This window comes from Oncorhynchus nerka, linkage group LG8, assembly GCF_034236695.1.
Source record: "Oncorhynchus nerka isolate Pitt River linkage group LG8, Oner_Uvic_2.0, whole genome shotgun sequence".
Taxonomy (NCBI): Eukaryota; Metazoa; Chordata; class Actinopteri; order Salmoniformes; family Salmonidae; genus Oncorhynchus; species Oncorhynchus nerka.
Window position 1 is genome coordinate 21,242,625 of NC_088403.1, and position 27,444 is coordinate 21,270,068.

General features: G+C 44.4%; 1 protein-coding gene across 3 annotated transcripts; it reads left to right on the forward strand.

The window, feature by feature from the left end:
- Nucleotides 1-1,953: 1,953 nt before the first annotated feature.
- On the forward strand, nucleotides 1,954-25,116 carry LOC115132915 (protein FAM3C-like). Of its 3 annotated transcripts, none has more exons than XM_029665634.2 (10): nucleotides 1,954-2,059; nucleotides 7,736-7,792; nucleotides 15,347-15,451; nucleotides 17,233-17,256; nucleotides 17,683-17,806; nucleotides 19,607-19,665; nucleotides 20,828-20,878; nucleotides 20,994-21,078; nucleotides 21,570-21,696; nucleotides 22,965-25,116. In XM_029665634.2, exons 2-10 carry the CDS (start codon nucleotides 7,780-7,782, stop codon nucleotides 23,052-23,054), a joined length of 678 nt encoding a protein of 225 aa, XP_029521494.1. In that variant the 5' UTR covers nucleotides 1,954-2,059; nucleotides 7,736-7,779; the 3' UTR covers nucleotides 23,055-25,116. The 3 variants fall into 3 exon arrangements, with proteins under 3 accessions (XP_029521494.1, XP_029521493.1, XP_064877579.1); XM_029665633.2 differs by lacking the exon at nucleotides 1,954-2,059 and adding an exon at nucleotides 7,251-7,416; XM_065021507.1 differs by lacking the exons at nucleotides 1,954-2,059; nucleotides 7,736-7,792 and adding an exon at nucleotides 11,533-11,625.
- Nucleotides 25,117-27,444: the final 2,328 nt, after the last annotated feature.

Here is a 27,444-nt window from a genome sequence, read left to right on the forward strand (position 1 = left end):
CCCGATGGGTTCTACTTGTTCTTTCTGGACAGGACCACCCACAAATGAAATCCCTGTTTGAATTCTTTAAAAGTGCATCATTCCTTCCTCGTTGATTAGACATAATTGGAGAGGTAAAAGCCACGTGATGGTGCCCTTGCATTTACTTGTCCAATCTTGTAATAATAATCAATGATTGCCGGGTGCAGGAGGAAGGATGCACTTTTCATTCAACTACTCTCCCCACACAAGAGGGCGCTGTGCAGCATATCCTCTCCCGAAGGGTCTTTGCCACAGTCTTGTGTCTATGCTTTGCCCCTCCTTTAGAGCTGATGTGACTTCGAGTGTGTGTCATGAACAACAGCACTAGCAACAAAAGTGAAATTGGCTGTTTGCTTTCAAAATAAAAGTCCCCCATTGAAACTGATTCCACAATGAAAATAGTTTAATTATGCCACAATTGGACTAAATAATGGTAAACAAGGATGTTTTATAATGTTGGTATATACATTTAACAAAAGACAATTTAACACAAAACATACAATTCAGTTGAAATCGCACTGTGGATGTATATAAACTTCAGAATTGCATTGGAGGCATACTTAAATTGCAATGTACAGCCTTACTTATGGATCTTGGGTCCATGAAATGGGGTATCAGCCTAATGAGTGACAACTACAGATTACATTGCTTAAAGAGTTTACACAAATACTAGCGTCTTAGCTTTTATTACAGAACTTTAAATGTCGGAAATCCCCTCACTATTCAGCCTATTGTATGTATTGGGCATTCATATTGCAATGTACAACCTTACCTATGGATCTTGGGTCCATGAAATTGGGTATCAGCCTATTCAGTGACACCAACAGATTACAATTTACACACATATGAGCTTTGTTGCTCTATTTGCAGGACATTAACTGAGGAGTATTTTTCTCTGCTAATGCAGGAGTAATAAAGGCCTAGTTCACTCATTTTGTAAAATAAAAATATACTATTACTTTTTATTTTGATTTATCAGGGGCTTCCCGCGGATATACAACTCACACTGTAGAACAGTATGTGGAAACACAGAGCTAGATAAGAGGAACAGGTGGCCGTGTTCAGGTTGTAAATGGCAGCGAGTAGTGTGGATGAAAAGGAGGAAATTGAGAAAAGGTCAATTGACACACAGGAAGAAGAGAGATCATGATACAGAAAGCAGTGGAGCGTCTAGGAAAGAAAGCATAAAGATGGCCAAGGTTGGAAGCAAGAGTCATAATGTGTCAGAGTGGAAAGTGGTGATGGTGTTTGATGAGACCACAGGGCCTCATTTACACCCTATCTGACTAACCAATGCCTTGGAGAAAGAGATAGGTGAAGTCAAACTATCCTGGTTCATTGGAAAGGTAAATTGCTAATATTTTGTGGTAGCCAGGCTCAGAAAGGGAAGATTCTGCAAATGGAAAAGCTTATTGGGATGAAGCTTAAAAGCCATATCCCTGGGGCTTATGCTAGGTTAAGGGGAGTCATCACTGGGACACCAATATCTATGTCCATAGTTGATTTTAAAGAAAATGTGAAGGGAGGCAGAGTGATTGAGGCCAAAAGTTTGCTCAGTAGGAAAGAGGGTCAAAGAAGTGAAAGTTTATCAGTGCTGCTGAGGTTTCAGAAGGTTTTGCCTGGAACAGTACAGATAGCATTTTCTTATTTCAATGTTGACATGCTGAATAATTCTAATGGTGGATTGTTTCAGCAGGTTCTAGATATCGTTGAATGGATTCGGGGGCATGGGATGGGTTTTAGCAGGTATTGATTAGTTTTTTATTTTTTATTTTCTAGGTAGACCGTGATTCATCGCAAACTTCAGGACAGTACGTAGCAGTATGCACCTTCAACGTTTGTTTGACCGCTATGATTTAAAGATGAATAGAATGGCCTCACACTCCAGTACAGTAGGTGGCGGTGAAGAATAATGTATGGTCGTCCTTTATGTTTAGGAGATTATTGAAGTACCACAAGAGTAAATAGCGATTTTCTGAAACAGGGAAGAAGAGTCTGTCATCGTATAGGCAAGGCTTGTAACCGTGGCGTTTCTCAGGTAAAGTTGCCAGCTATCTTGCTAACGTTCGCTGTTTAAAAAATATATATTTTTAGCTCTTGCCAATTAAATCGATTTGCTGTTGGGGCAATCAGGTTTATCTAATTATTTTGACTAGGGTTGGCTAGCTAGCTACTGTTAACGGAATCGAAATAATTTGGGAATCGCTGTAACTAGTTATGGCTAAATCGAACCATACCTTAGCGTTACTTATTTGGGGACGATAATTTATTCGGAAAAATGTATGTGTCTAGTTTGCACAGTTAGCTGACTACTGTTAGCCTAACACATAACTAATTGTGTAGCCAGCAGATCTGCCCCAATTGTTTAAACTGTACCAGGGTCGGACAGGCTTCCTATGTAGATTAAAGCTGAAATGTATAACTTCCGGTGTAGATTAAGACTGGAGCTAGTGTGAGAAGGTTTAGAAAACGTAGCTAGCACCCTCAATCCGATTTGTTCCAAAATGGCTGCTGTCCTGCTAACTCGCATGAGAACAACATAGCAGTCATTCAATCTTCTTGGTATGACAATTTGGACTACAAGGCATTTCCCATCCCTGTTTTCAGCTATGTTTTCTGAACCATATCTCGCGCCGGCTCCAACCCTAGTGCAGCTGAGCAATCTTTAAAAAAATATATATATATATTTAACCTTTATTTAACCAGGTAGGCAAGTTGAGAACAAGTTCTCATTTACAATTGCGACCTGGCCAAGATAAAGCAAAGCAGTTCGACACATACAACAACAGAGTTACACATGGGAGTAAAACAAACATAGTCAATAATACAATAGAAAAATAAGTCTATATACAATGTGAGCAAATGAGGTGAGATAAGGGAGGTAAAGGCAAAAGGCCATGGTGGCAAAGTAAATACAATATGGCAAGTAAAACACTGGAATGGTAGATATGCAGTGGAAGAATGTGCAAAGTAGAAATAGAAATAATGCGGTGCAAAGGAGCAAAATAAATAAATACAGTAGGGGAAGAGGTAGTTGTTTGGGCTAAATTATAGATTATAGATGGGCTATGTACAGGTGCAGTAATCTGTGAGCTGCTCTGACAGCTGGTGCTTAAAGCTAGTGAAGGAGATTTTTGTAGTTTGTTCCAGTCATTGGCAGCAGAGAACTGGAAGGAGAGGCGCCCAAAGGAGGAATTGGTTTTTGGGGTGACCAGAGAGATATACATGCTGGAGCGTGTGCTGCTATGGTTACCAGAGAGCTGAGATAAGGGGGGACTTTACCTAGCAGAGTCTTGTAGATGACATGGAGCCAGTGGGTTTGGCGACGAGTATGAAGCGAAGGCCAGCCAACGAGAGCATACAGGTCGCAGTGGTGGGTAGTATATGGGGCTTTGGTGACAAAACGGATGGCACTGTGATAGACTGCATACAATTTATTGAGTAGGGTATTAGAGGCTATTTTGTAAATGACATCACTGAAGTCGGTAGGATGGTCAGTTTTACCAGGGTATGTTTGGCAGCATGAGTGAAGGATGCTTTGTTGTGAAATAGGAAGCCAATTCTAGATATTATTTTGGATTGGAGATGTTTGATGTGAGTCTGGAAGGAGAGTTTACAGTCTAGCCAGACACCTAGGTATTTGTAGTTGTCCACATATTCTAAGTCAGAGCCATCCAGAGTAGTGATGCTGGACGGGCGGGCAGGTGCAGGCAGCGATCGGTTAAAAAGCATGCATTTAGTTTTACTTGTATTTAAGAGCAGTTGGAGGCCACGGAAGGAGCGTTGTATGGCATTGAAGCTTGTCTGGAGGGTTGTTAACACAGTGTCCAAAGAAGGACCAGAAGGATACAGAATGGTGTTGTCTGTGTAGAGGTGGACCAGAGACTCACCAGCCACAAGAGCGACTTCATTTATGTATACAGAGAAGAGTCGGCCCAAGAATTGAACCCTGTGGCACCCCCATAGAGACTGCCAGAGGCCCGGACAACAGGCCCTCCGATTTGACACACTGAACTCTATCAGAGAAATAGTTGGTGAACCAGGCGAGGCAATCATTTGAGAAACCAAGGCTATCGAGTCTGCTGATGAGGATGTGGTGATTGACAGAGTCAAAAGCCAGTATTGTATTGTTTCTTATCGATAGCGGTTAAGATATCGTTTAAGACCTTGAGCGTGGCTGATCAATCTACTCGGATCTGCTGGCTAACTAATTGTACAAACTAGGATGCTTTCATTCAGCTGGCCTGAATGTGTCTGTGGGTTTTTCCTTTCAATTAAGGCCTAGAAAACCAGGTGAGGGGAGTTCTTTACTAATTAGTGACCTTAATGGAATGATTTTGACATGTGCCCTGAGAGACTAACAGTGAAATGCTTGTGGTCCTTCCCAATAATGCAGAGAGAAAGAAATGAGAAATAACAGAAAAGTAATACTAAATACACAATTAGTAACAATAACTGAGGTAGATATGTACATATGACTCGAAAATAGGATAGATAATAAACAATAGCAGCAGCGTATGTGATGAGTCAGTCAGTGCAAAAAGGGTAAATGCAGATGGTCCAGGTAGCTATTTGGTTAACTACTTAGCTGTGGCTTGGGGTTATAAACTGTTCAGGTCCTGTTGGTTCCAGCCTTGGTGCATCGGTACTGCTTGCCGTACAGTAGCAGAGAGAACAGTCTATGACTGGCTGGAGTCTTTGAAAATGTTTAGGGCCTTCCTCTGACACCGCCTGGTATAGAGGTCCTGGATGGCAGGGAGCTCTGCCCCAGTGGAGTACTGGGCCGTCCGCACTACCCTCTGTAAGGCCTCGCGGTCGGATGCCAAGCAGTTGCCATACCAGGCGGTGATGCAACCAGTCAAGATGCTCTCAACGGTGCAGCTGTATGACTTTTTGAGGATCTGAGGACTCATGCCAAATCTTTTCAGCCTCCTGAAGGGTCCCCTCTTCACCACTGTGTTGGTGTGTGGACCATGATAGATCCTTAGTGGAGTGGACACAGGAACTTGAAGCTCTCAACCTGCTCCACTACAGCCCTGTCGATGTGAATGGTGATGTGCTGGGCCCTCTGTTTCCTGTAATCCGTGATCAGCTTCTTTCTCTTGCTGACATTTGATTGAGAAGTTGTCCACAGGTCTGATAGAATAGATGTATAACACATAGGAATAGGTCTAGGGAAATGTGCTATAGTTAAAGGGAATACCTAGAACCATACTACCCTGTTCACATTACTTGGCAGTTTTTCAGCAGTGTCAAGCTGTCTCTGAACCACACCTTTTGTTCTGTAGCTTGACTCATTTTGTTACCGTCAGGTACAATCCAGGACACACTTGCAACTTGTCTAGCTTCCGCAGTGGGTTGTGGGAATTGTGGTTCAAGAATCATTAATGTATGAAGGTTCTCTGTGGTCATTCACCTGCAGTAGAATCTGTCTAACACTTGAAGAGAGACAACTTCAACTGTGTCAGATAAGGGAGGAACAAAATGTGCCACATGCCAGACAAGTGGGCGACAACATTCCCTTGCAGTAATCTCCAGCCCAAAGCCCTGTGATGTGTGACTGGAGATGAAACAGGCTGAAGGATGCTAATCCACGGAATACAACCTTGATCCAAGCATCAGATTCTCAATGCACAGCAATCACAGACACTAAGACTTTGAGAGGCGATGTCAAGACAGGACAGGTGGGAGCAGAGAAGGGTGATCGTGACAGTAATCACTTAGGTAGGTCTTATCTCTGCTTCATCTTACTGTCATTACCTCTCATTCCCCTCCCAATGCAAAAGCCTCAGTATAGATGAATACATGACAGGTTGTATATAACCTGACCACGCATGCTGCTATTAGCACAGAGTCAAAAAGAAGATGGAATTCACACGGTACCTCAGAGCCCGTTAATGGGATTTCTCGCATTTAAGCCAGCAGCATACCACCGCTGGCTTGCTTCTGAAGCTAAAGCAGGGTTGGTCCTGGTCAGTCCCTGGATGGGAGACCAGATGCTGCTGGAAGTGGTGTTGGAGGGCCTGTAGGAGACACTATTTCCTCTGGTCAAAAAAAATATCCCAATGCCCCAGGGCAGTGATTGGGGACACTACCCTGTGTAGGGTGCCATCTTTCGGATGGGACGTTAAACGGGTGTCCTGACTCTGAAGTCATTAAAGTTCCCATGGCAATTATTGTAAGAGTAGAGGTGTTAACCCTGGTATCCTGGCTAAATTCCCAATCTGGCCCTCAAACCATCACGGTCACCTAATAATCCCCAGTTTACAATTGGCTCATCTCCCCTGTGACTATTCCCCAGGTCGTTGCTGTAAATGAGAATGTGTTCTCAGTCAACTTACCTGGTAAAATAACGAATAATAAAGAATAAAAAACATTGTCTGCTCTCCTGACCTTAAACACGCCTGCATAGTGTGTTAATCAGCTTCCATCAGTCACTCAACATTGCTTATTGTTTATTACTTTTGCTGTGTTGGACCCAACATTATGACACTTTAGACAATGGTTACATATTTTCACCAATGCCAGGTATCAAGTCCTCTTAAAGATGCTTATGAATGTCCTAATGCTCTACCCATTGACATTGTCAGAACAAGCCTCTTAAAATTGCTCAAAAACAAACTCTTCCAATTGGCTCTGTCTCGAAAGCCCCACTTTATATTTCACAGGCACGGACATAAATGAATTACGCTGTATATTAAACACTTCAGTTTCCCACTTTTCTCTCAACTGGTCTCTGACCTCCCGAAATGCTTTCTCATCGTCGTGGGCGATCAGGCATACCACCATCGTGTCATCAGCAAACTTAATGACTGTGTTGGAGTCGTGGTTGAACAGGGAGTAACAGGAGGGCACTAAGCACTCACCCCTAATGGGCCCCAGTATTGACGGTCAGCGTGGCGGATGTGTTGTTGCCTACCCTCACCACTTGAGGGCCAGCCTGTCAGGAAGTCCAGGATCCAGTTGCAGAAGGAGGTGTTCAGTCCCAGGATCCTTAGTTTCAGTTAGCTTCACAGTGTAACATTTTCCATCAAAATGAAAGAAAAGTTATCTTGCACATTCAGCAGGCTGTGGTGTTAAATAGGCTTTTAGAATTGTTGTCTTTTATTTTGTTATCGTTAATGCCGTCTTTGGCGTGCTGATTAATGCACAAGCACTCCCCCCCCCCCCCCCCACTCCTATCAATATTTTTTTTTTTCATTTAATCAAATATTTTCAGTCGTCTTCCTCAAATGAACAGGAAGATGATGCAATCTTTCCAAGAGGAAGTAAATCTAATTTCATTGGTCCTCAACTCGTGGCTCAATCATTTCATTCAGGAGTTAGTGGAGTTAGCAGGGAGTTTAGCCTTCCCTGGAGCATGTTTCCTTCTGAAGACTTTTACCTGGCTGAAAGGTGAGACGCATTCGTATGACTGGTTGACCAAATTTGCCTCTTCGTAGGATAGCCCTCTAGCTTTGTATGTATTTCTGGCAATATTTATTTAGCCATCCCATTATGAACTACCGCTCTTCCTTGTTCTCAGTTAGATGCCAAAGTGAGTCATGTTTTAAACCCAGGAGGAAAGGCTAATGTCCAAGTAGTAGTGTGACAAGATCATACCCAACCAGCCAAAGTTAACTAGCTAGTCAACCTTACTGTCGAACCACTGTCTCTCCCTCTGTATGTCTCTCCACACTGGAGAATATTGACATGTTGCTTTGTCTTTCAACAGGGGCATACATTGTGTTGTACTCACTGCAGATTCTTGGGACCAACATGAGAGCTGGAGGTGGGTTTTGCTATAATGGGTACCTGTATTTCTGACAGCATAACTTTCATCACATTTACTTGGGTCAGTGTGTGACAATTGTTTATCTTGGCTATTCTGTCTACAAATCATATTCTTAATCACTGGACAACATAGCTTTGCCTATAGCCTACTTGTTTAGTTTATTAGGGACCCCATTAGCTACTGCTCATATAGCTGCTACTCTTCCTGGGGTCCACACAACATGCACTACAAAATACAGAACGGTAATAGACAAGAACAACATAAGATATTACTTTAATATAGAAATAAGAGGTGTGTGTGGAAGAAAGACTCCAATAGACAGAAAATACTATTTACACACTTCATATATACATTCTTATGTACAATACAGTTAAATGAGACCTTCAGAAAGAGGAGAGGTGCTGTGATACAATATGTTTCTAAATGTGAACTTAAGTAACCTCTGGTTGCAGAGCATTCCACGATTTCATTCTATACATAACTGAGCGACACACTAAATGTGTTTTTGGTTTGGGTACCGTGAAGAAACCCATAGTGGTGTGTCTGGGGTATGTAGTGTATGCAAATGGTTAGGCATTTTCAAAAAAACACATTTTTCTTAGACTAGAAGTAGTCCGTTTCTCCTCAACCATGAAAGACTATCATGTTGTGTGTGTGCAGTTAAAGGCAAGGCTTTTGTTTTCAGCCAGCTGCAGCTTTGCTAGGTCTTTCTTTGCTGCACCTGACCATATTATGGGACAAGATCAAAGCCTGGTACAGTTGAGCTTTGTGTCAAAAACGCAGAACACACCACAACATACATACTGTACCGCTCACCATCTTCACAAAAACTTTGTAGGTGACTTGGCAATGACAACTGACCATCCAATGTTACTCCTAGGAGTTGAGCTTCTTCAATGTGTAGCGGTATTGTTAGAGAGGGATAAAGATTTTGTTCTGGCGCCAGGCAGGTATTAACCCTTCTGAAAAGAAGAAAAGGAGAGAGTAGCACTAGTAACCCCACCAATAATACCTCGTACTAGAATAATGGCAGAGCAATTCAAAGGCCACTTCATACAAACAATTGATGACAAAGAACCCAGTCATAAACCTTAGAGAACTTGCAATGTTCTGTATTACGTCCCAGTGAAGGAGTGAGAGGGGGGGTATACGCTTGGATTGCGTCCTACCTGACAGGTCGCTCCTACCAGGTGGCGTGGCGAGAATCCGTCTCCTCACCACGTGCTCTCACCACTGGTGTCCCCCAGGGCTCTGTTCTAGGCCCTCTCCTATTCTCGCTATACACCAAGTCACTTGGCTCTGTCATAACCTCACATGGTCTCTCCTATCATTGCTATGCAGACGACACACAATTAATCTTCTCCTTTCCCCCTTCTGACGACCAGGTGGCGAATCGCATCTCTGCATGTCTGGCAGACATATCAGTGTGGATGACGGATCATCACCTCAAGCTGAACCTCGGCAAGACGGAGCTGCTCTTCCTCCCGGGAAGGACTGCCCGTTCCATGATCTCGCCATCACGGTTGACAACTCCATTGTGTCCTCGTCCCAGAGCGCTAAGAACCTTGGCGTGATCCTGGACAACACCCTGTCGTTCTCAAATAACATCAAGGCGGTGGCCCGTTCCTGTAGGTTCATGCTCTACAACATCCGCAGAGTACGACCCTGCCTCACACAGGAAGCGGCGCAGGTCCTAATCCAGGCACTTGTCATCTCCCGTCTGGATTACTGCAACTCGCTGTTGGCTGGGCTCCCTGCCTGTGCCATTAAACCCCTACAACTCATCCAGAACGCCGCAGCCCGTCTGGTGTTCAACCTTCCCAAGTTCTCTCACGTCACCCCGCTCCTCCGCTCTCTCCACTGGCTTCCAGTTGAAGCTCGCATCCGCTACAAGACCATGGTGCTTGCCTACGGAGCTGTGAGGGGAACGGCACCTCACTACCTCCAGGCTCTGATCAGGCCCTACACCCAAACAAGGGCACTGCGTTCATCCACCTCTGGCCTGCTCGCCTCCCTACCACTGAGGAAGTACAGTTCCGCTCAGCCCAGTCAAAACTGTTCGCTGCTCTGGCCCCCAATGGTGGAACAAACTCCCTCACGACGCCAGGACAGCGGAGTCAATCACCACCTTCCGGAGACACCTGAAACCCCACCTCTTTAAGGAATACCTAGGATAGGATAAAGTAATCCTTCTCCCCCCCTTAAAAGACCTAGATGCACTATTGTAAAGTGGCTGTTCCACTGGATGTCATAAGGTGAAAGCACCAATTTGTAAGTCGCTCTGGATAAGAGCGTCTGCTAAATTACTTAAATGTAATGTAAATGTAAATGTAATGTATAAATGGGTTTGTGGGGTGTGTTCATAGACAAAGGCTTTGAAATGTCCAAAAATATTCTCTGCTAAATGTCAATAGTCCCCCACAAAATCAATAGAGTTCAAGCAATAATAAACTCTTACACAACCTCACTTTGACCTCACCATTCTGTATACATCTGGCCCTTCTTTGGACACTGTTAACTAACCTGCAGATGAGCTTCAATTACATTTACATTACATTTAAGTCATTTAGCAGACGCTCTTATCCAGAGCGACTTACAAATTGGTGCTTTCACCTTATGACATCCAGTGGAACAGCCACTTTACAATAGTGCATCTAGGTCTTTTAAGGGGGGAGGGGGGTTGAGAAGGATTACTTTATCCTATCCTAGGTATTCCTTAAAGAGGTGGGGTTTCAGGTGTCTCCGGAAGGTGGTGATTGACTCCGCTGTCCTGGCGTCGTGAGGGAGTTTGTTCCACCATTGGGGGGCCAGAGCAGCGAACAGTTTTGACTGGGCTGAGCGGGAACTGTATTTCCTCAGTGGTAGGGAGGCGAGCAGGCCAGAGGTGGATGAACGCAGTGCCCTTGTTTGGGTGTAGGGCCTGATCAGAGCCTGGAGGTACTGAGGTGCCGTTCCCCTCACAGCTCCGTAGGCAAGCACCATGGTCTTGTAGCGGATGCGAGCTTCAACTGGAAGCCAGTGGAGAGAGCGGAGGAGCGGGGTGACGTGAGAGAACTTGGGAAGGTTGAACACCAGACGGGCTGCGGCGTTCTGGATGAGTTGTAGGGGTTTAATGGCACAGGCAGGGAGCCCAGCCAACAGCGAGTTGCAGTAATCCAGACGGGAGATGACAAGTGCCTGGATTAGGACCTGCGCCGCTTCCTGTGTGAGGCAGGGTCGTACTCTGCGGATGTTGTAGAGCATGAACCTACAGGAACGGGCCACCGCCTTGATGTTATTTGAGAACGACAGGGTGTTGTCCAGGATCACGCCAAGGTTCTTAGCGCTCTGGGACGAGGACACAATGGAGTTGTCAACCGTGATGGCGAGATCATGGAACGGGCAGTCCTTCCCGGGAGGAAGAGCAGCTCCGTCTTGCCGAGGTTCAGCTTGAGGTGATGATCCGTCATCCACACTGATATGTCTGCCAGACATGCAGAGATGCGATTCGCCACCTGGTCGTCAGAAGGGGGAAAGGAGAAGATTAATTGTGTGTCGTCTGCATAGCAATGATAGGAGAGACCATGTGAGGTTATGACAGAGCCAAGTGACTTGGTGTATAGCGAGAATAGGAGAGGGCCTAGAACAGAGCCCTGGGGGACACCAGTGGTGAGAGCACGTGGTGAGGAGACGGATTCTCGCCACGCCACCTGGTAGGAGCGACCTGTCAGGTAGGACGCAATCCAAGCGTGGGCCGCGCCGGAGATGCCCAACTCGGAGAGGGTGGAGAGGAGGATCTGATGGTTCACAGTATCGAAGGCAGCCGATGAGCGGTTGATGAGCGAGGTGAGGTAAGGGAGAAGGTCTGGAGAAGAGAGGAGGGGATAGGGTCAAGCGGGCAGGTTGTTGTTGTTCAATGCCATACAACACTCCTTCCATGGCCTCCAACTGCTCTTAAACGCTAGTATAACCAAATGCATGCTTTTCAACCGTTTGCTGTCCTCACCCGCCCGCCCGACTAGCATCACTACTCTGGACGGTTCTGACTTAGAATATGTGGACAACTACAAATACCTAGGTGTCTGGCTAGACTGTAAACTCTCTTTCCAGACTCATATTAAACATCTCCAATCCAAAATCAAATCTAGAATCGGCTTTCTAATTTGCAACAAAGCCTCCTTCACTCACGCCGCCAAACTTACCCTAGTAAAAACTGACTATCCTACCGATCCTCGACTTCGGTGATGTCATCTACAAAATAGCTTCCAATACTCTACTCAGCAAACCGGATGCAGTCTATCACAGTGCCATCCGTTTTGTTACCAAATCACCTTATACCACCCACCACTATGACCTGTATGCTCTATAGTCGGCTGGCCCTCGCTACATATTCGTCGCCAGATCCACTGGCTCCAGGTCATCTATAAGTCTATGCTAGGTAAAGCTCCGCCTTTACTCAGCTCACTGGTCACGATAACAACACCCACCCGTAGCACACGCTCCAGCAGGTATATCTCACTGGTCATCCCCAAAGCCAACACCTCCTTTGGCCGCCTTTCCTTCCAGTTCTCTGCTGCCAGTGACTGGAACGAATTGCAAAAATCGCTGAAGACTTATTTCCCTCACTAACTTTATACATCAGCTAACCGATCGCTGCAGCTGTACATAGTCCATCTGTAAATAGCCCACCCAATCTACCTACCTCATCCCCATATTGTTTTTATTTACTTTTCTGCTCTTTTGCACACCAGTACCTCTACTTGCACATCATCATCTGCTCATTTATCACTCCAGTGTTAATCTGCTAAATTGTAATTACTTCGCTACTATGGGCTATTTATTGCCTTACCTCCTCGCCATTTGCACACACTGTATATAGACTTTCTTTTTTTCTATTGTGTTATTGACTGTACGCTTGTTTATTCCATGTGTAACTCTGTTCTTTGTTGCACTGCTTTGCTTTATCTTGGCCAGGTCGCAGTTGTAAATGAGAACTTGTTCTCAACTAGCTTACCTGGTTAAATAAAGGTGAAATAATAAATGAACTAAAATGTCAACCCAAATACATCCGGCAGGGCAATAATAGTCCAGCGACACTGAACATCAAAGGGAAGCGCAGTGGGGAAAGTATGTTTGCTGGAGCGATAGAGGGACAATTAGTGAGAGAGGGGGGTTTAGCTGTTGACTTCAGGCTTGTCTGTCAGTCTGATACACCTGGTGGTATGTTTACTGGAGCGATGGAGGGACAATTAGTGAGGGGGGTTTAGCTGTTGACTTCAGGCTTGTCTGTCAGTCTGATACACCTGGTGGTATGTTTACTGGAGCGATGGAGGGACAATTAGTGAGAGAGGGGGGTTTAGCTGTTGACTTCAGGCTTGTCTGTCAGTCTGATACACCTGGTGGTATGTTTGTCAAAGCTTCGCAACACTGTTGCTACTAATCCATTCAATCAATGACAGGAGCGGCCCCCAAAGATTCCAAACACGACCTAGAGCGTTAACACCAGCGATCAACTTCAACACTTTACAAACTAATCACGCTGAAAATAAACAGGACTTCTGCCAGGAGTTAAACACACCGTCAAAACTGCCACGCCGACCGAGAGCCTCCATACAGAGCCGGAAGAGCCATCATTATTATCTCCCTCCTGACTGCTGCTGTGCTCTTAAAGGGGCAGCCCACGGTGAAGGCTTCTTGCAGGATTTCTCTACAAATGTTCACAACCATCTCCAGTTAAGGTCTAAGAGAATGCTTTGAACCAAATATAATGCTTTTTGGTTTCGGATGAATTTATCACCAGATTATTGTAATTTCCCATTCTGACACTGACTGTAAATCCTTGCTAAGAGACTCTGTGAGCTCATTGGCTGTAGATGGTGATGTGTGCAATCAGCATACGTAGTAATTCTAACTTCTTGTAAGACAAGTGGCAAATCATTTGTAAAAATAGAGAAGAGTAACGGCCCAAGGAAACTGTCCTGAGGGGAACTACTGTACGTATCTGATGTTAGAGAAGCTTCCATTGAAGAACACTTTGGGTTCTGTTGGGTAATTAACTCTCCAACCGTGTGATTGCAGGGGACGTAAAGCCATTCCAAGTGAGGTTTTTTCAATAAGAAATGATGACCAATAACACAAGGCTTCACTGAAACCTAACAATACAGCTCCAACTATGATCTAATCAATTTATTTTAGCCAGTCATGAGTCAGTGCAGTACAAGTTGAGTGCCTTTCCCTATATGCATGCTGAAAGTCATTATAAAATAGCATTGCATTTGTTCAAACGCAGTTCTCCATCAGTTTACTGAAAACAGGCAGCACACTGACTGGGTGGATGTTAGAGCCAGCAAAGGGTGCTTTACTATTTGTAGGTAGTGGAATTACTTTAGCTTTCTTCCACACCTGTGGATACAATCCGGGTTAAAGACATGGTAACTTGGGGTGGCAATACAGTCTTAACATTCTCAGTAGTTTCCCATCTAGGTTGTCTATATTTGGTGGCTTATCATTGATGGATGGTAACTGTTTTTCCACCTATTCCACACTAACTTGACCAAATTCAAAACGGCATTCCTACTCTTTCATTATTAGATCTTCAATGCACATATGGTGGTTCAATGTTTTAACTAACTAATGTTTGTCCTCTTTACCGGTGAAATTGTCATTGAAATGATTTTGCTATATCAAAAGGTTTTGCTAAAATGGCCCATCAACATCGATGAACGATGTAGATTTAATTGGGTTTTCTGTCCATAATATAACTTAAGGTGATCCAAAGTATTTTCCCATAGATTTTTTTAATGTAAATTATCTTGTTGTTAGTAATATTCTTGTTATTATAAAAAATAAAAAAATGTCTCAATTGACAGTATGTCAACCAATCAGCTGAGCAGCCTGAATTGTTTCTTTTTTTTTTTTTTCATTTCTTTGAACCATACCATTTTTCAGTTCATCAACCCAGGGGGCTCTAACAGTTCTCAGTTTCTTAACAGGTACATGCTTGTCAACAATTTGCAAGAATAATTTTACAAATACTCCAAGTGCTGCATCTGGTTTCTCCTCATACACATCAGGCCAACAAATGTTTTTCATCTTAAACAAGAGTCCTGAGAACATTTAGTAAAATCTGTTATAAATAGCTTGAGACCCTGCCTTTGGTACTTCTGGCTTTTCTTGTCATTGCCACAATGTTCTGGTCACTACAGCCAATGGGAACTGATAATGCTTTGGAGCAAAGCTCTGCAGCAGTGGTGAAGATCTGATCAATACAAGTGGATGTCACAGATCCAACACTATTGGTTTACACTCTAGTTGGTTGAGTGATAACCTGGGTCACGTTACAGGCTTTAGTCACAGTAAGAAGCTTCCTCTCGAGAGGACAACTAGATAACCAGTCAATGTTCAGGTCACCAAGCAAATGAATTTCTCTGTTGGCATCAGAGACCTTATCTGACACACACACATTAGACATGGTGTTGAAATAGTGTTCCATTCCCCCTCTCTCCTCTCTCCCGCTGTCTATTGATCTCTCTTCATTCTCTTTCTTTGGTCTATGTATCTTATTTCCTTCAGGCATCTTGAAGTTGGCTGCATTGGTTTCTGTCTTTTTCCTGGCAGTTTTCCTTGCCTTCCAGCTGCTGGAAATGAACATGGACTTCAATCTGGGCAATGTGTTTGGTGAGTTTGGTTACAGGTGTTTTCCAGTGTTGTAACTGTGCATATCAATCTATTGCCTGATCTTGCATGGAATTCCAAGGAGGAATCACTTAGTTTCAAAGGCTATTGTTTTGAATACATCTCTCAATAGATGGTATTAATAATCTTCACCAGGGATTCTAAATTTAGGCCTTCAGAGAAACCTTTGTCGTGTCTGCATGCGACATCCCTTAGTCTCTGGCTGAAACTAAATTCACACACTACAGAGACGGAAGCTGTGTAGCGCAATGTTGTTTTTCGTCACAAAAGGGGTGGCTCCTTGTGATATTTTCTGGCATTCGGCCGTACTTTTGTGCTATCTGGAAATTGAGACACTCGGTATCATTCCTTCCGCAGCCGTGGGGGCAGTGTTGTCGCTCGGTATCATCCCTTCCGTAGCTGTGGGGCCAGTGTTGTCTCTCGGTATCATTCCTTCCGTAGCCGTGGGGCCAGTGTTGTCGCTCGGTATCATCCCTTCCGTAGCTGTGGGGCCAGTGTTGTCTCTCGGTATCATTCCCTTCCGTAGCCGTGGGGCCAGTGTTGTCGCTCGGTATCATCCCTTCAGCTGTGGGGCCCGGTATCATCCCTTCCGTAGCTGTGGGGCCAGTGTTGTCGCTCGGTATCATTCCCTTCCGTAGCCGTGGGGCCAGTGTTGTCGCTCGGTATCATTCCCTTCCGTAGCTGTGGGGCCAGTGTTGTCGCTCGGTATCATTCCCTTCCGTAGCCGTGGGGCCAGTGTTGTCGCTCGGTATCATTCCCTTCCGTAGCCGTGGGGCCAGTGTTGTCGCTCGGGTATCATTCCCTTCCGTAGCTGTGGGGCCAGTGTTGTCTCTCGGTATCATTCCCTTCCGTAGCCGTGGGGCCAGTGTTGTCGCTCGGTATCATTCCCTTCCGTAGCCGTGGGGCCAGTGTTGTCGCTCGGTATCATTCCCTTCCGTAGCCGTGGGGGCAGTGTTGTCGCTCGGTATCATTCCCTTCCGTAGCCGTGGGGCCAGTGTTGTCGCTCGGTATCATTCCCTTCCGTGCAGTGTTGTCGCTCGGTATCATTCCCTTCCGTAGCCGTGGGGGCAGTGTTGTCGCTCGGTATCATTCCCTTCCGTAGCCGTGGGGCCAGTGTTGTCGCTCGGTATCATTCCCTTCCGTAGCCGTGGGGGCAGTGTTGTTGCTCGGTATCATTCCCTTCCGTAGCCGTGGGGGCAGTGTTGTCGCTCGGTATCATTCCCTTCCGTAGCTGTGGGGGCAGTGTTGTCGCTCGGTTCCTTGTTCTGATCTACAGGGTATTCATCAAAGTAGCCTAATTTGTATTTGTAACCAAATATAATCTCTGTGACTGTTCAAACGCTAAACCAAACAACAAGAATCCACCCCCTGAAAATATTTAGTTTATTAGTAATAACCAGTGATTCCAGGCTATTGTGAAGTGGTAGAACCTGATTTAGCCAACTAGCTAGCCATGTGCTTTGATCTAATATCTGAATGAGTACACAAGCAGGATATCAAACTGGGATAATGTTTTAGGTTGCACCGGCAAGTAGAAGAGTATTTGCTAGGGCATGTTTAAAAAAAAATGATACATCTGATTTCACATGGAGATGTGTGATGCTAAAAGGCTTACTATGTTTTTAGCCAGGCTACAGCCAGATTTAGTGCAAAGCTCAATGTTTTAACTTTCTTAAATAAGGAACTCATGAGCTCACGGGCTAATGTCACAAATACATCTGGAACTGGAGTCTAACTTGTCTGTTTCTGTCCCTCCACAACAGGGTCTATGCCTGTAGAGGAAGGCCGTAAGTATACTCCAATAACTCCTGCTGCATCACTTTAACCTGATTCCCTCAATCAATCAATTTCTTTCCTCCCCGTGGTATATGAAAATCAGAGCTGATCTTCTCTTAACAAACCATGGAAACACCTTACCATGTATGCTTAAGTGTTAGCTAAGTAGTTCATCTGTGTGTATTGTGTACTTACCACCTGGCCTTTATTGTGAATGTTTTGGTTCTTTAGCTGTCGAGTTCTATGTAAATAGTCTGGTTTGTTCTGTAGGTGTGTGAGTTATATTGTGCGTGAGAGAGATTCAAGCTGTGTGTGTAATGGTAGACTGTTTGCAGGGCCTAGATATGTACGTGTTCGCTGATATTGTGTGTGTTTGATGGGTGGGGGGTGCTAAAGTGTGTTGGTATTGTATACTCTGTTTGGAATTCCATTCACAGCTACCAGACAGGAACGCTACAAGTGTGGCCTCTCCAAGCCATGTCCCGAGGGACACTTCTCCTTTAAGATGGCCAGCGGAGCAGCCAGTGTTGTCGGTCCCAAAATCTGCCTGGAGGACAACATGTAAGAGACATGATGGACCAATAATAACAGTACAACCAAAGACCCACATCCCTCTCAACCTATAATAACAGTACAACCAAAGACCCACATCCCTCTCAACCTATAATAACAGTACAACCAAAGACCCACATCCCTCTCAACCTATAATAACAGTACAACCAAAGACCCACATCCCTCTCAACCGATATTAACAGTACAACCAACGGCCCACCCCCTCTCAACCTATATTAACAGTACAACCAACGGCCCACCCTCTCTCAACCTATATTAACAGTACAACCAACGGCCCACCCCCTCTCAACCAATATTAACAGTACAACCAACGGCCCACCCCCTCTCAACCTATATTAACAGTACAACCAAAGACCCACATCCCTCTCAACCTATAATAACAGTACAACCAAAGACCCACATCCCTCTCAACCTATAATAACAGTACAACCAAAGACCCACATCCCTCTCAACCTATAATAACAGTACAACCAAAGACCCACATCCCTCTCAACCGATATTAACAGTACAACCAACGGCCCACCCCCTCTCAACCTATATTAACAGTACAACCAAAGACCCACATCCCTCTCAACCTATAATAACAGTACAACCAAAGACCCACATCCCTCTCAACCTATAATAACAGTACAACCAAAGACCCACATCCCTCTCAACCTATAATAACAGTACAACCAAAGACCCACATCCCTCTCAACCGATATTAACAGTACAACCAACGGCCCACCCCCTCTCAACCTATATTAACAGTACAACCAACGGCCCACCCTCTCTCAACCTATATTAACAGTACAACCAACGGCCCACCCCCTCTCAACCAATATTAACAGTACAACCAACGGCCCACCCCCTCTCAACCTATATTAACAGTACAACCAACGGCCCACCCCTCTCAACCTATATTAACAGTACAACCAACGGCCCACCCCCTCTCAACCGATATTAACAGTACAACCAACGGCCCACCCCTCTCAACCGATATTAACAGTACAACCAACGGCCCACCCCCTCTCAACCTATATTAACAGTACAACCAACGGCCCACCCCCTCTCAACCGATACACAGGGGCCTAATTAGAAACAAGTATTTTAAATAAGACATGTTTTATTCCCCTCTGCGCAAAAAAAGAACCTTGCGCTTGACTTTTCCTTCTAGCACTGACTAATGATAACTACTTTTTATTTTGAAAGAATTTACAGCACTTACTATGACTGTTATGTGGTTGTGTCACCTAGCTATCTTAAGATGAATGTGCAACTGTAAGTAGCTGTGGATAAGAGCGTCTGCTAAATGACTAAAAGGTAAACATCTATTGCCAGGTAGAAATCTAGAGTGCAAAGCTGACACAATAGGATGTTCTACAACACAATTATCCATGTCTGTTCTACAGGATGCATTTCTGTTCTTATTTTATAGATTCCTAGACAGACTAGCGTAGACCGGTATGAACTAGATCATAACTGAGATGGGGATTCAATTCAAACATGCCTGAAGCAACCTGTTGACTGTTAACCCTCTATTTAATTAACTGTTGACTCTTGTGGCATTCTGCATCCGTGTTATTGAAATCCGATTCCTCAGGCATTGCTTCAAGGGAATCAAGTCTGGTTCAGAATAAGTATTTTATTTTTGTGTCGACGCTATACGACCAGGGTGTGACAAGTCTCAGTACAGTGTTGAAGAACACGACCGGGAACAAAGACGAGGATGGGACTAACCTAACCACAAAGTACCCAATAAAATACATGCAGGCTCACTGTCACATAATGCTTAATTTGTCCTTTCAGATTGATGAGTGGAGTCAAGAACAACGTGGGCAGAGGAATTAACATCGCCCTGGTTAACGGTAAACTAGCCTTGTCACTGCTACATGCCATAGACAAACAGTACTTCTCCTTGTCGTCAAATCGGTTGTTTTACATGACTACATCTGTGAGTAATATGACAATTGAAAATGACATCTGGTGTGTGAAACATTTACTTTGTTCAGCGATTGGCAGCTTGAGTCCTTCGAGGATGTGTAGAGTGCCTAGATGGCTGTTAGTGCTGGGCTGAAACAAAAGCCTGCATACAACATGGCCCTGGACTGTAGTTGCCCATCCCTGCCTTGGTTAACTACTTCAATACTAACCCGTCCATACCGCTGTTCATATACACTGAGTGTACAAAACATTAAGAACACAATTCCTAATATTGAGTTGCACCCCCTTTTTGCCCTCAGAACAGCCTCAATTTGACGGGGCAAGGACTCTACAATGTGTCAAAAGCGTTCCACAGGGATGTTGACAACTGTGGGACACATTGGAGTCAAGTTGGCTTGATGTCATTTGTGTAGTGGACCATTCTTGATACACACCGGAAACTTGGTGTGACAAACCCAACAGGGTTGCAGTTCTTGACACAAATCGCTGCGCCTGGCACTTACTATCGTACCCCGTTCAAAGGCACTTACGATCATACCCCGTTCAAAGGCACTTACTATCGTACCCCGTTCAAAGGCACTTACTATCGTACCCCGTTCAAAGGCACTTACTTTCATACCCCGTTCAAAGGCACTTACTATCGTAACCCGTTCAAAGGCACTTACTATCGTACCCCGTTCAAAGGCACTTACTATCGTACCCCGTTCAAAGGCACTTACTATCGTACCCCGTTCAAAGGCACTTACTATCGTACCCCGTTCAAAGGCATTTAAATATTTTTCTCTTGCCAATTCACCTTCTAAATGGCAAACATACACAATCCATGTCTCAAGGCTTAAAAATCCTTATTTGACCTGTCTACACTGATTGAATTTGATTTAACAGGTGACATCAATAAGGGATCATAGCTTTCACCTGGATTCACCTGGTCAGTGTCACGGAAAGAGGTGTTCTTAATGTTTTGTACACTCAGTGTAAACAGTACTTTCCATTGTCATTGAATGTACTATAATTCACTATTCATGATAGGAGTTAGCCTGTGATCGTACATTAGCTTGTCGTGAACAAGTTGTTTGTTCTCCACAGGAAAGACAGGGGACCTCATCAAGACAGACTACTTTGACATGTGGGCGGGAGGTGAGGCCTTAGTTTCACTTCGATTTCCCGTGTTTCCGTGTCATGGAGTGCCTCTTGACTAGGCAGGCAGACCAGGCAAACCAGTCTTGTACCTGTGTATTTGTTGTGTGTGCAGATGTCAACACGCTCATCACATTCCTGAAGACTATTGAAGAAGGAACAGTAGTGATGATGGCCACGTTTGATGATTCGGCCTCCAAGTAGGTGTTTTCCGAACTGAAAAAAAAGATACACATTCAGCATTTTACTTCTCCGTGAACTCTTAGATGATAATTTTAAGCTTAGGCAAATACTTCAGTTAAGTGTCTTGATCAATCTGTTTTGTTCCTCCAGGGACTGAATTGAACCCTTGTAGAATTGACAAATGACTATCACATAAATAAATCTGTTAACTGACTGCGGGGGAAATGGAAATGAATTTCTCCCTAACTGCTGATATTAAAGGAGTCACCAATTACTGATGTATAACAATGGTGACCAAGAGCAAAGGTTCAAGTAAAGGAAAGAGTGGTAGGTAGAGATATTTAAGTGTCTAGTCTCAATGACATTCTAGCTGTGTATTCACTAGCAAATGGACAGAAACGGTGAGGGACTACCTGAACTTGTCCAATAAGAAACGTTTTATTTTTGTGTTGAAACATTTTGCTACGGTGTGCACAAATGAATTACGACCCTGCTTTGTGGTCCACAGGCTGAACGACGAGTCCAAGAAGATGATTGGTGAACTTGGAAGTTCCAGCATCAGCACATTAGGTTTCAGGGACAACTGGATCTTTGTGGGAGGCAAAGGGATCAAGACCAAGAGTCCCTTTGAGCAGGTAACTTCAACCCCCCCCCCCCCTTAAAAAAAAAAAAATCTTTATCCTCCTTAACCTGGTTTGTTCACATTTTTTCTTTCTGGTCTGTTCACAACGGGACTTTTTCACCTCTCCCCGTTGAAATATCATGGCTTCAGTGAAGCACAACTGAGAGAACTTTGTCTATAGAAATATAGTACCTAGAACACACCATTTATCATGATACAGATTCATTTCCCAGCCCTGTCATAAAGAGTTGTGCGCGCGCTGTTCTGCTTCAGAAATGGGCATGTTTTATATTGGAGTCGATACAATAGCTTGTAAAACTGCACCTGGATGTCCTCATCAACAACCCTCACACTCAACTCTGGACCTCCAAGCCAGTCCCACTGCGTTTTGTTCATTGTTTCCCTCTAATCAGGGACTGATTTAGACTCGTGACACAGTGTGTGTGTGTGCAATTAATTATCAGGTAGAACAGAACCAGAACCAACTCCGGACCTTGTAGAGTAAGAGTTGAACACCCCTGGTCTACAACGTCGCAGATGTCATCGGAGGGTTGATTACCTAGAGAGGCAAGGTGAAATATCCCAAATGGAGCGAGATGAAGCCAGAACAATCATCTACTTGTTGAGCATAGCTATAGACATCAGTCTGGTGTTCATGGTTATCAGTCTGGTGTTCATGGTCATCAGTCTGGTGTTCATGGTCATCAGTCTGGTGTTCATGGTCATCAGTCTGGTGTTCATGGTCATCAGTCTGGTGTTCATGGTCATCAGTCTGGTGTTCATGGTCATCAGTCTGGTGTTCATGGTCATCAGTCTGGTGTTCATGGTCAGTTTGTCAAGGTCCCGACATCAGCGTATAACTGTCCTGCAGCAGGGCACTTTGACGCGAGAATGCACTCGAACGTGACGTTTGTTTGTAAACTAAAAACTTGCTCTATAAGATATGTAAAACACAGCCGCTCCATACCAGAGAAGACAATTTTGAGAATACTGTCTTTTGACATTTCCATCTGACCCTTGAACATGTTGTCCCAGAGTGAACAGGCAGTCCTTCAATATTGACTTTCCATCCTCCCTTATGTGTTCTTGGGACATTGTTTGTGATCGCTGTGCCGGTACACACACAGCCTTATCAGACAAGAGGGGCCATGCAATGTGCTTCCCAAATGGTGTCCTATTCCCTTGTAGTGCACAAAACACTTGCACTATATAGGGAATAGGCTGCCATTTGGGATGCTGACATTGGGTCTAATCCAAAAACCTCTGTCTCTGTCTCTACAGCACATAAAGAACAACGCCGACACCAACAAGTACGAGGGCTGGCCCGAGGTGCTGGAGATGGAAGGCTGCATACCCCAAAGACAGGAGTGATCTTTTCACTTGAACCCTCGATCGGCCATCTCCGGTTCCCTTCATAGCCGACCCCTTCACGCCTTTGGTTGCGTCTCCCATTCTTCTCTTAAAATAGTGTACTTGCACACTTTCCTATGATGGCTCTAACAATGGTTGAACCTCCCTCCACCCAATGCTAACACCAACGCAGCCTTGGTATTTTAGAGACTGTCCCTCTGCGTTGCAGCTGTCAATGTTTGCAGCAATCGGTGTTTGACGTCAGGAAGCATCCTTGTTTGTTTGTGTCAAGGTATTGTCTATATATAGAAAGAGGAATGGTATGGCAGAAATTCCTGTTATTGGTTATTCAGCAGAATGTACCAAGATCACTGTGAAATTTGTAAATAGAAATACAAAAAAAGTATCAAACTTTTGAACATCTATTGTAATATAACATCTTGGAAAGCTATATGGCTTAAGATCCTTGTTACTTAAGAGTGAATTTATATTATAGCTTTTTATCTTTAGTGATTGGTCTTTTTTTTAAATGTTTTTGTGTGGGTTGGGAGTGGAATGAATGAGGAAGCATAGAGCTAAATCACGTTAGTGGGGATTTTGTCTTGTGTGCATCTTCCTTGGATAGAATGAGGATTGTTGGTTTTGGATGGGGTCATGTACGTAAGTGTTTCAGTAACAATCTTATCGATATTTTAGGGAAATATTTAGCTGATTTGATAAATCACTTGGGATTTTATTGGCACCTTGACAGCCTTGGAAAAAACATTCAAGAAATAGATTGATACAGTACAAAGATGGCTAGGTTTTGATTTTGTGGCTAGATCTTACTTTCCCCAGTATCTCTGGTTTACTTTAAAGACTACTAACTCTCTGCATCACATCTCTTCCACTTGGCTCTCCTAAAGCTTTGATTACCTCATTGCGACTGACTTTTTTGTTCTTATCATATAATGCAAGAACTGCCTAGGCTGAAGCTCACAGCTTTTAGCTGAGTTACTGTTGGCTTTTGCAACATTACATCATGTCCCCCCTGGATCTTCTTCAGTGAGCGGTCTCACTACCACTACCACTGTTCATTAGCTGTGGTCATATTCGCTACAATTCAACCCAGCTGTCATTTTGTCACACTTGGAATGGAGTAAGCTAGATATATAACAAATGATACATTTGACGTTTTATTTAACTAAGCAAGTCGGTTAATTAAGCACAAATTCTTATTTACAATGAAGGCCTACACCGGCCAAACCCGGACGACGCTGGGCCAATCGTGCGCGCCCTATGGGACTCCCAATCAGGACCAGTTGATACTGTCTGGAATGGAACCAGGGTATCTAGTGACTCCTCAAGCACTGAGATTCAGTGCCTTAGACCGCTGCACCACTCCGGGGACCCATGGATTGATTCAGTGCCTTAGACCGCTGCACCACTCCGGGGACCCATGGATTGATTCAGTGCCTTAGACCGCTGCACCACTCCGGGGACCCATGGATTGATTCAGTGGATTCATTCCTGTTCTGTGTGTGAAGTTGAATCCATTGGGAGATTATTGCATATGCAGTTATGTCATGTGCTTTAACTACGGACGGTAACACCTGGTGCTGAAAGTAGCACACGTTTCAGAGTGTAATGTAAAACTCTTGTTGCCTAAAACATCTCACCTCGGCCCCCTAGTTGGTTCAAAGGATAACTCTGTTTTTGGTCAAATGGCAGGAATACAATCCTGTTTCTGTTTGCTTTTAGGGCAGTACATGTAACCTAACACAATGTGATTGTGGAGGCTATTCTGAAACCTGTTCCCCCATCCACTTGTCTATGGAGTCATTGTAATGAAGGAATTCCCCTTTTGTCTCGACATTGGCAAGATATTTGCCTTGTCTGACTTACAAATCCATAGACAGTCTATGTAATATTCATTATTTCTGCATCTCTACTAAACTACTGATTTGTTAGTCATACATGTTGTTACAAGGAAGTTAAATGGGGAACAATTCTGATTATTGTGACTCAATGTCTTACATCTGTGTCGTGAAACATTTCAACCAACTTCCCATTCATGAGTATGATTAATAAAGCTCAACCTGTCTTCATTGTATGTGTGACATTTATTTAGACAGAAGTCCTGACTTTGGAAAGTATTTCTCTCACAATGCCTTTAACATCTTAAATCATGTTGGCAGATGAAGTTGACTTGATTTTAGGGAGGTGTGAGGTCGTATGAGGGGGTGCCGAGGCATATTTCTGTCTGTAATAAAGCCCTTTTTGGGAGGAGAAACTCATTTTGATTGCCTGTGCCTGGCTCCACAGGGCCCCTGCCCAGTCATGTGACATCCCCATAGATTAGGGCCTAATCAATTGACTGAATTCCTTATGAACTTTAACTCCGTAAAATCTTTGAAACTGATACGTTTTATATTTTTGTTCAGTACAGTCATCTGCATCAATCTGGCTTGTCTTGTCTTCAAGAGGTTGCATCATACTCAAATGGCACGAATAGATATAGCTCTTTGTTTTGTTACTGACACTGTCCGTTCTACAGCCTAATGTTTCTAAACTAAGAACATTCCACAAGGTTGTGCTGGGATTCTATTATATAATAACCAAATACCCTATTCTCTTTGCAAAAAGGTCAGCAATAATTTACCACCTGGTTTTAAGAATTATAAACTGGGTGGTTTGAGCCCTGAATGCTGATTGGATGACATCAGACTGTCTACCACGGTATGACAAAACATTTATTTTTACTGCTCTAATTATATTGGTAACCAGTTTATAACAGCAATAAGGCACCTCATGAGTTGGTGCTATATGGCCAATATACCACTGCTAAGGGCTGTATCCAGGCACTCCGTGTTGTGTCGTGTGGAAGAACAGCCCTTAGCTGATATTGGCCATATACCACATGCTTTCGGGGCTTATTGCTTAAATATATGACTGACTGTGGCTATTGTTGGTATGTATTTTGAATGCATACGTGTACACAATGTACATCACATCTACACACCTGTGTGGATTCCACGGCAACAACGCTCTAATCGGATCGCTTGCAGGTCATGCACGTGATGTTACTGACCTTGCACCCGACCTCCGTAAAAAAGGTTGTGTTTTCAAGTGTCATGTTGACAAGCAAAAACATTGTCACTAGTAAATAATTAAAACAAATTTGACAGTGAAAAGAATGTACAAAGCAGAAGAATCACTGGTAAGATGAAAGCACCGCTCAGACTCAGAAGATGCCCTTCTGGAGCCATGCAGCCGTAGAGTCATTATACCCTAATATAAGCCTATTTGTCTGTTAGCCAAATAAAAATAGGCCTTCAACTTGTAAGCATATAGCCTCTAAATAAATGTTCAACAAAATAGTTGAAGCACATACAGTGGTGGACAGGGAAAACAGATCTGGCAATAAGAATAGGCTATAGATAGCCTAGGGGTCCCAAATGCTCAAGACTATTTCACTCAGGACAGGTTATAGTCAATACTTAATATTTTGCTCTGTCTCATTTATTGTTATGGATATAGCCTCTGCGTGATGGCTATAACAAGCCTACATACAGGGTGGAATTAAGCCAAGGGCCTTGCTTTACCAAAGTTGACCATTTTCACTGTAGTGTCCAATACGTCTTTCAACCTCTAAGGCATTTCCTTGGCAGCAAGAGCCTCTCGGTGGATGCTGCAGTGTACCCAAGAGCCTCTAGGTGGATGCTGCAGTGTACCCAAGAGCCTCTAGGTGGATGCTGCAGTGTACCCAAGAGCCTCTCTGTGGATGCTGCAGTGTACCCAAGAGCCTCTAGGTGGATGCTGCAGTGTACCCAAGAGCCTCTCGGTGGATGCTGCAGTGTACCTAAGAGCCTCTCGGTGGATGCTGCAGTGTACCCAAGAGCCTGTCGGTGGATGCTGCAGAGCCTGTCGGTGGATGCTGCAGTGTACCCAAGAGCCTCTCGGTGGATGCTGCAGTGTACTCAAGAGCCTCTCGGTGGATGCTGCAGTGTACCCAGTGGTCTAAGGCTAGCACTGCGATGCTAGCTGTGCCACCAGAGACTCTGGGTTCGCGCCCAGGCTCTGTCGCAGCCGGCCCGCGACGGGGAGGTCCGTGGGGCGACGCACAATTGGCCTAGCATCGTCCGGGTTAGGGAGGGTTTGGCCGGTAGGGATATCCTTGTCTCATCCCGCACTAACGACTCCTGTGGCGGGCCGGGCGCAGTGCACGCTAACCAGGTCGCCAGGTGCACGGGGTTTCCTCCAACACATTAGTGCGGCTGGCTTCTGGGTTGGATGCGCGCTGTGTTAAGAAGCAGTGCGGCTTGGTTGGGTTGTGTTTCGGAGGATGCATGGCTTTCGACCTTCGTCTCTCCCGAGCCTGTACAGGAGTTGTAGCGATGAGACAAGATAGTAACTACCGTGGATACCATGA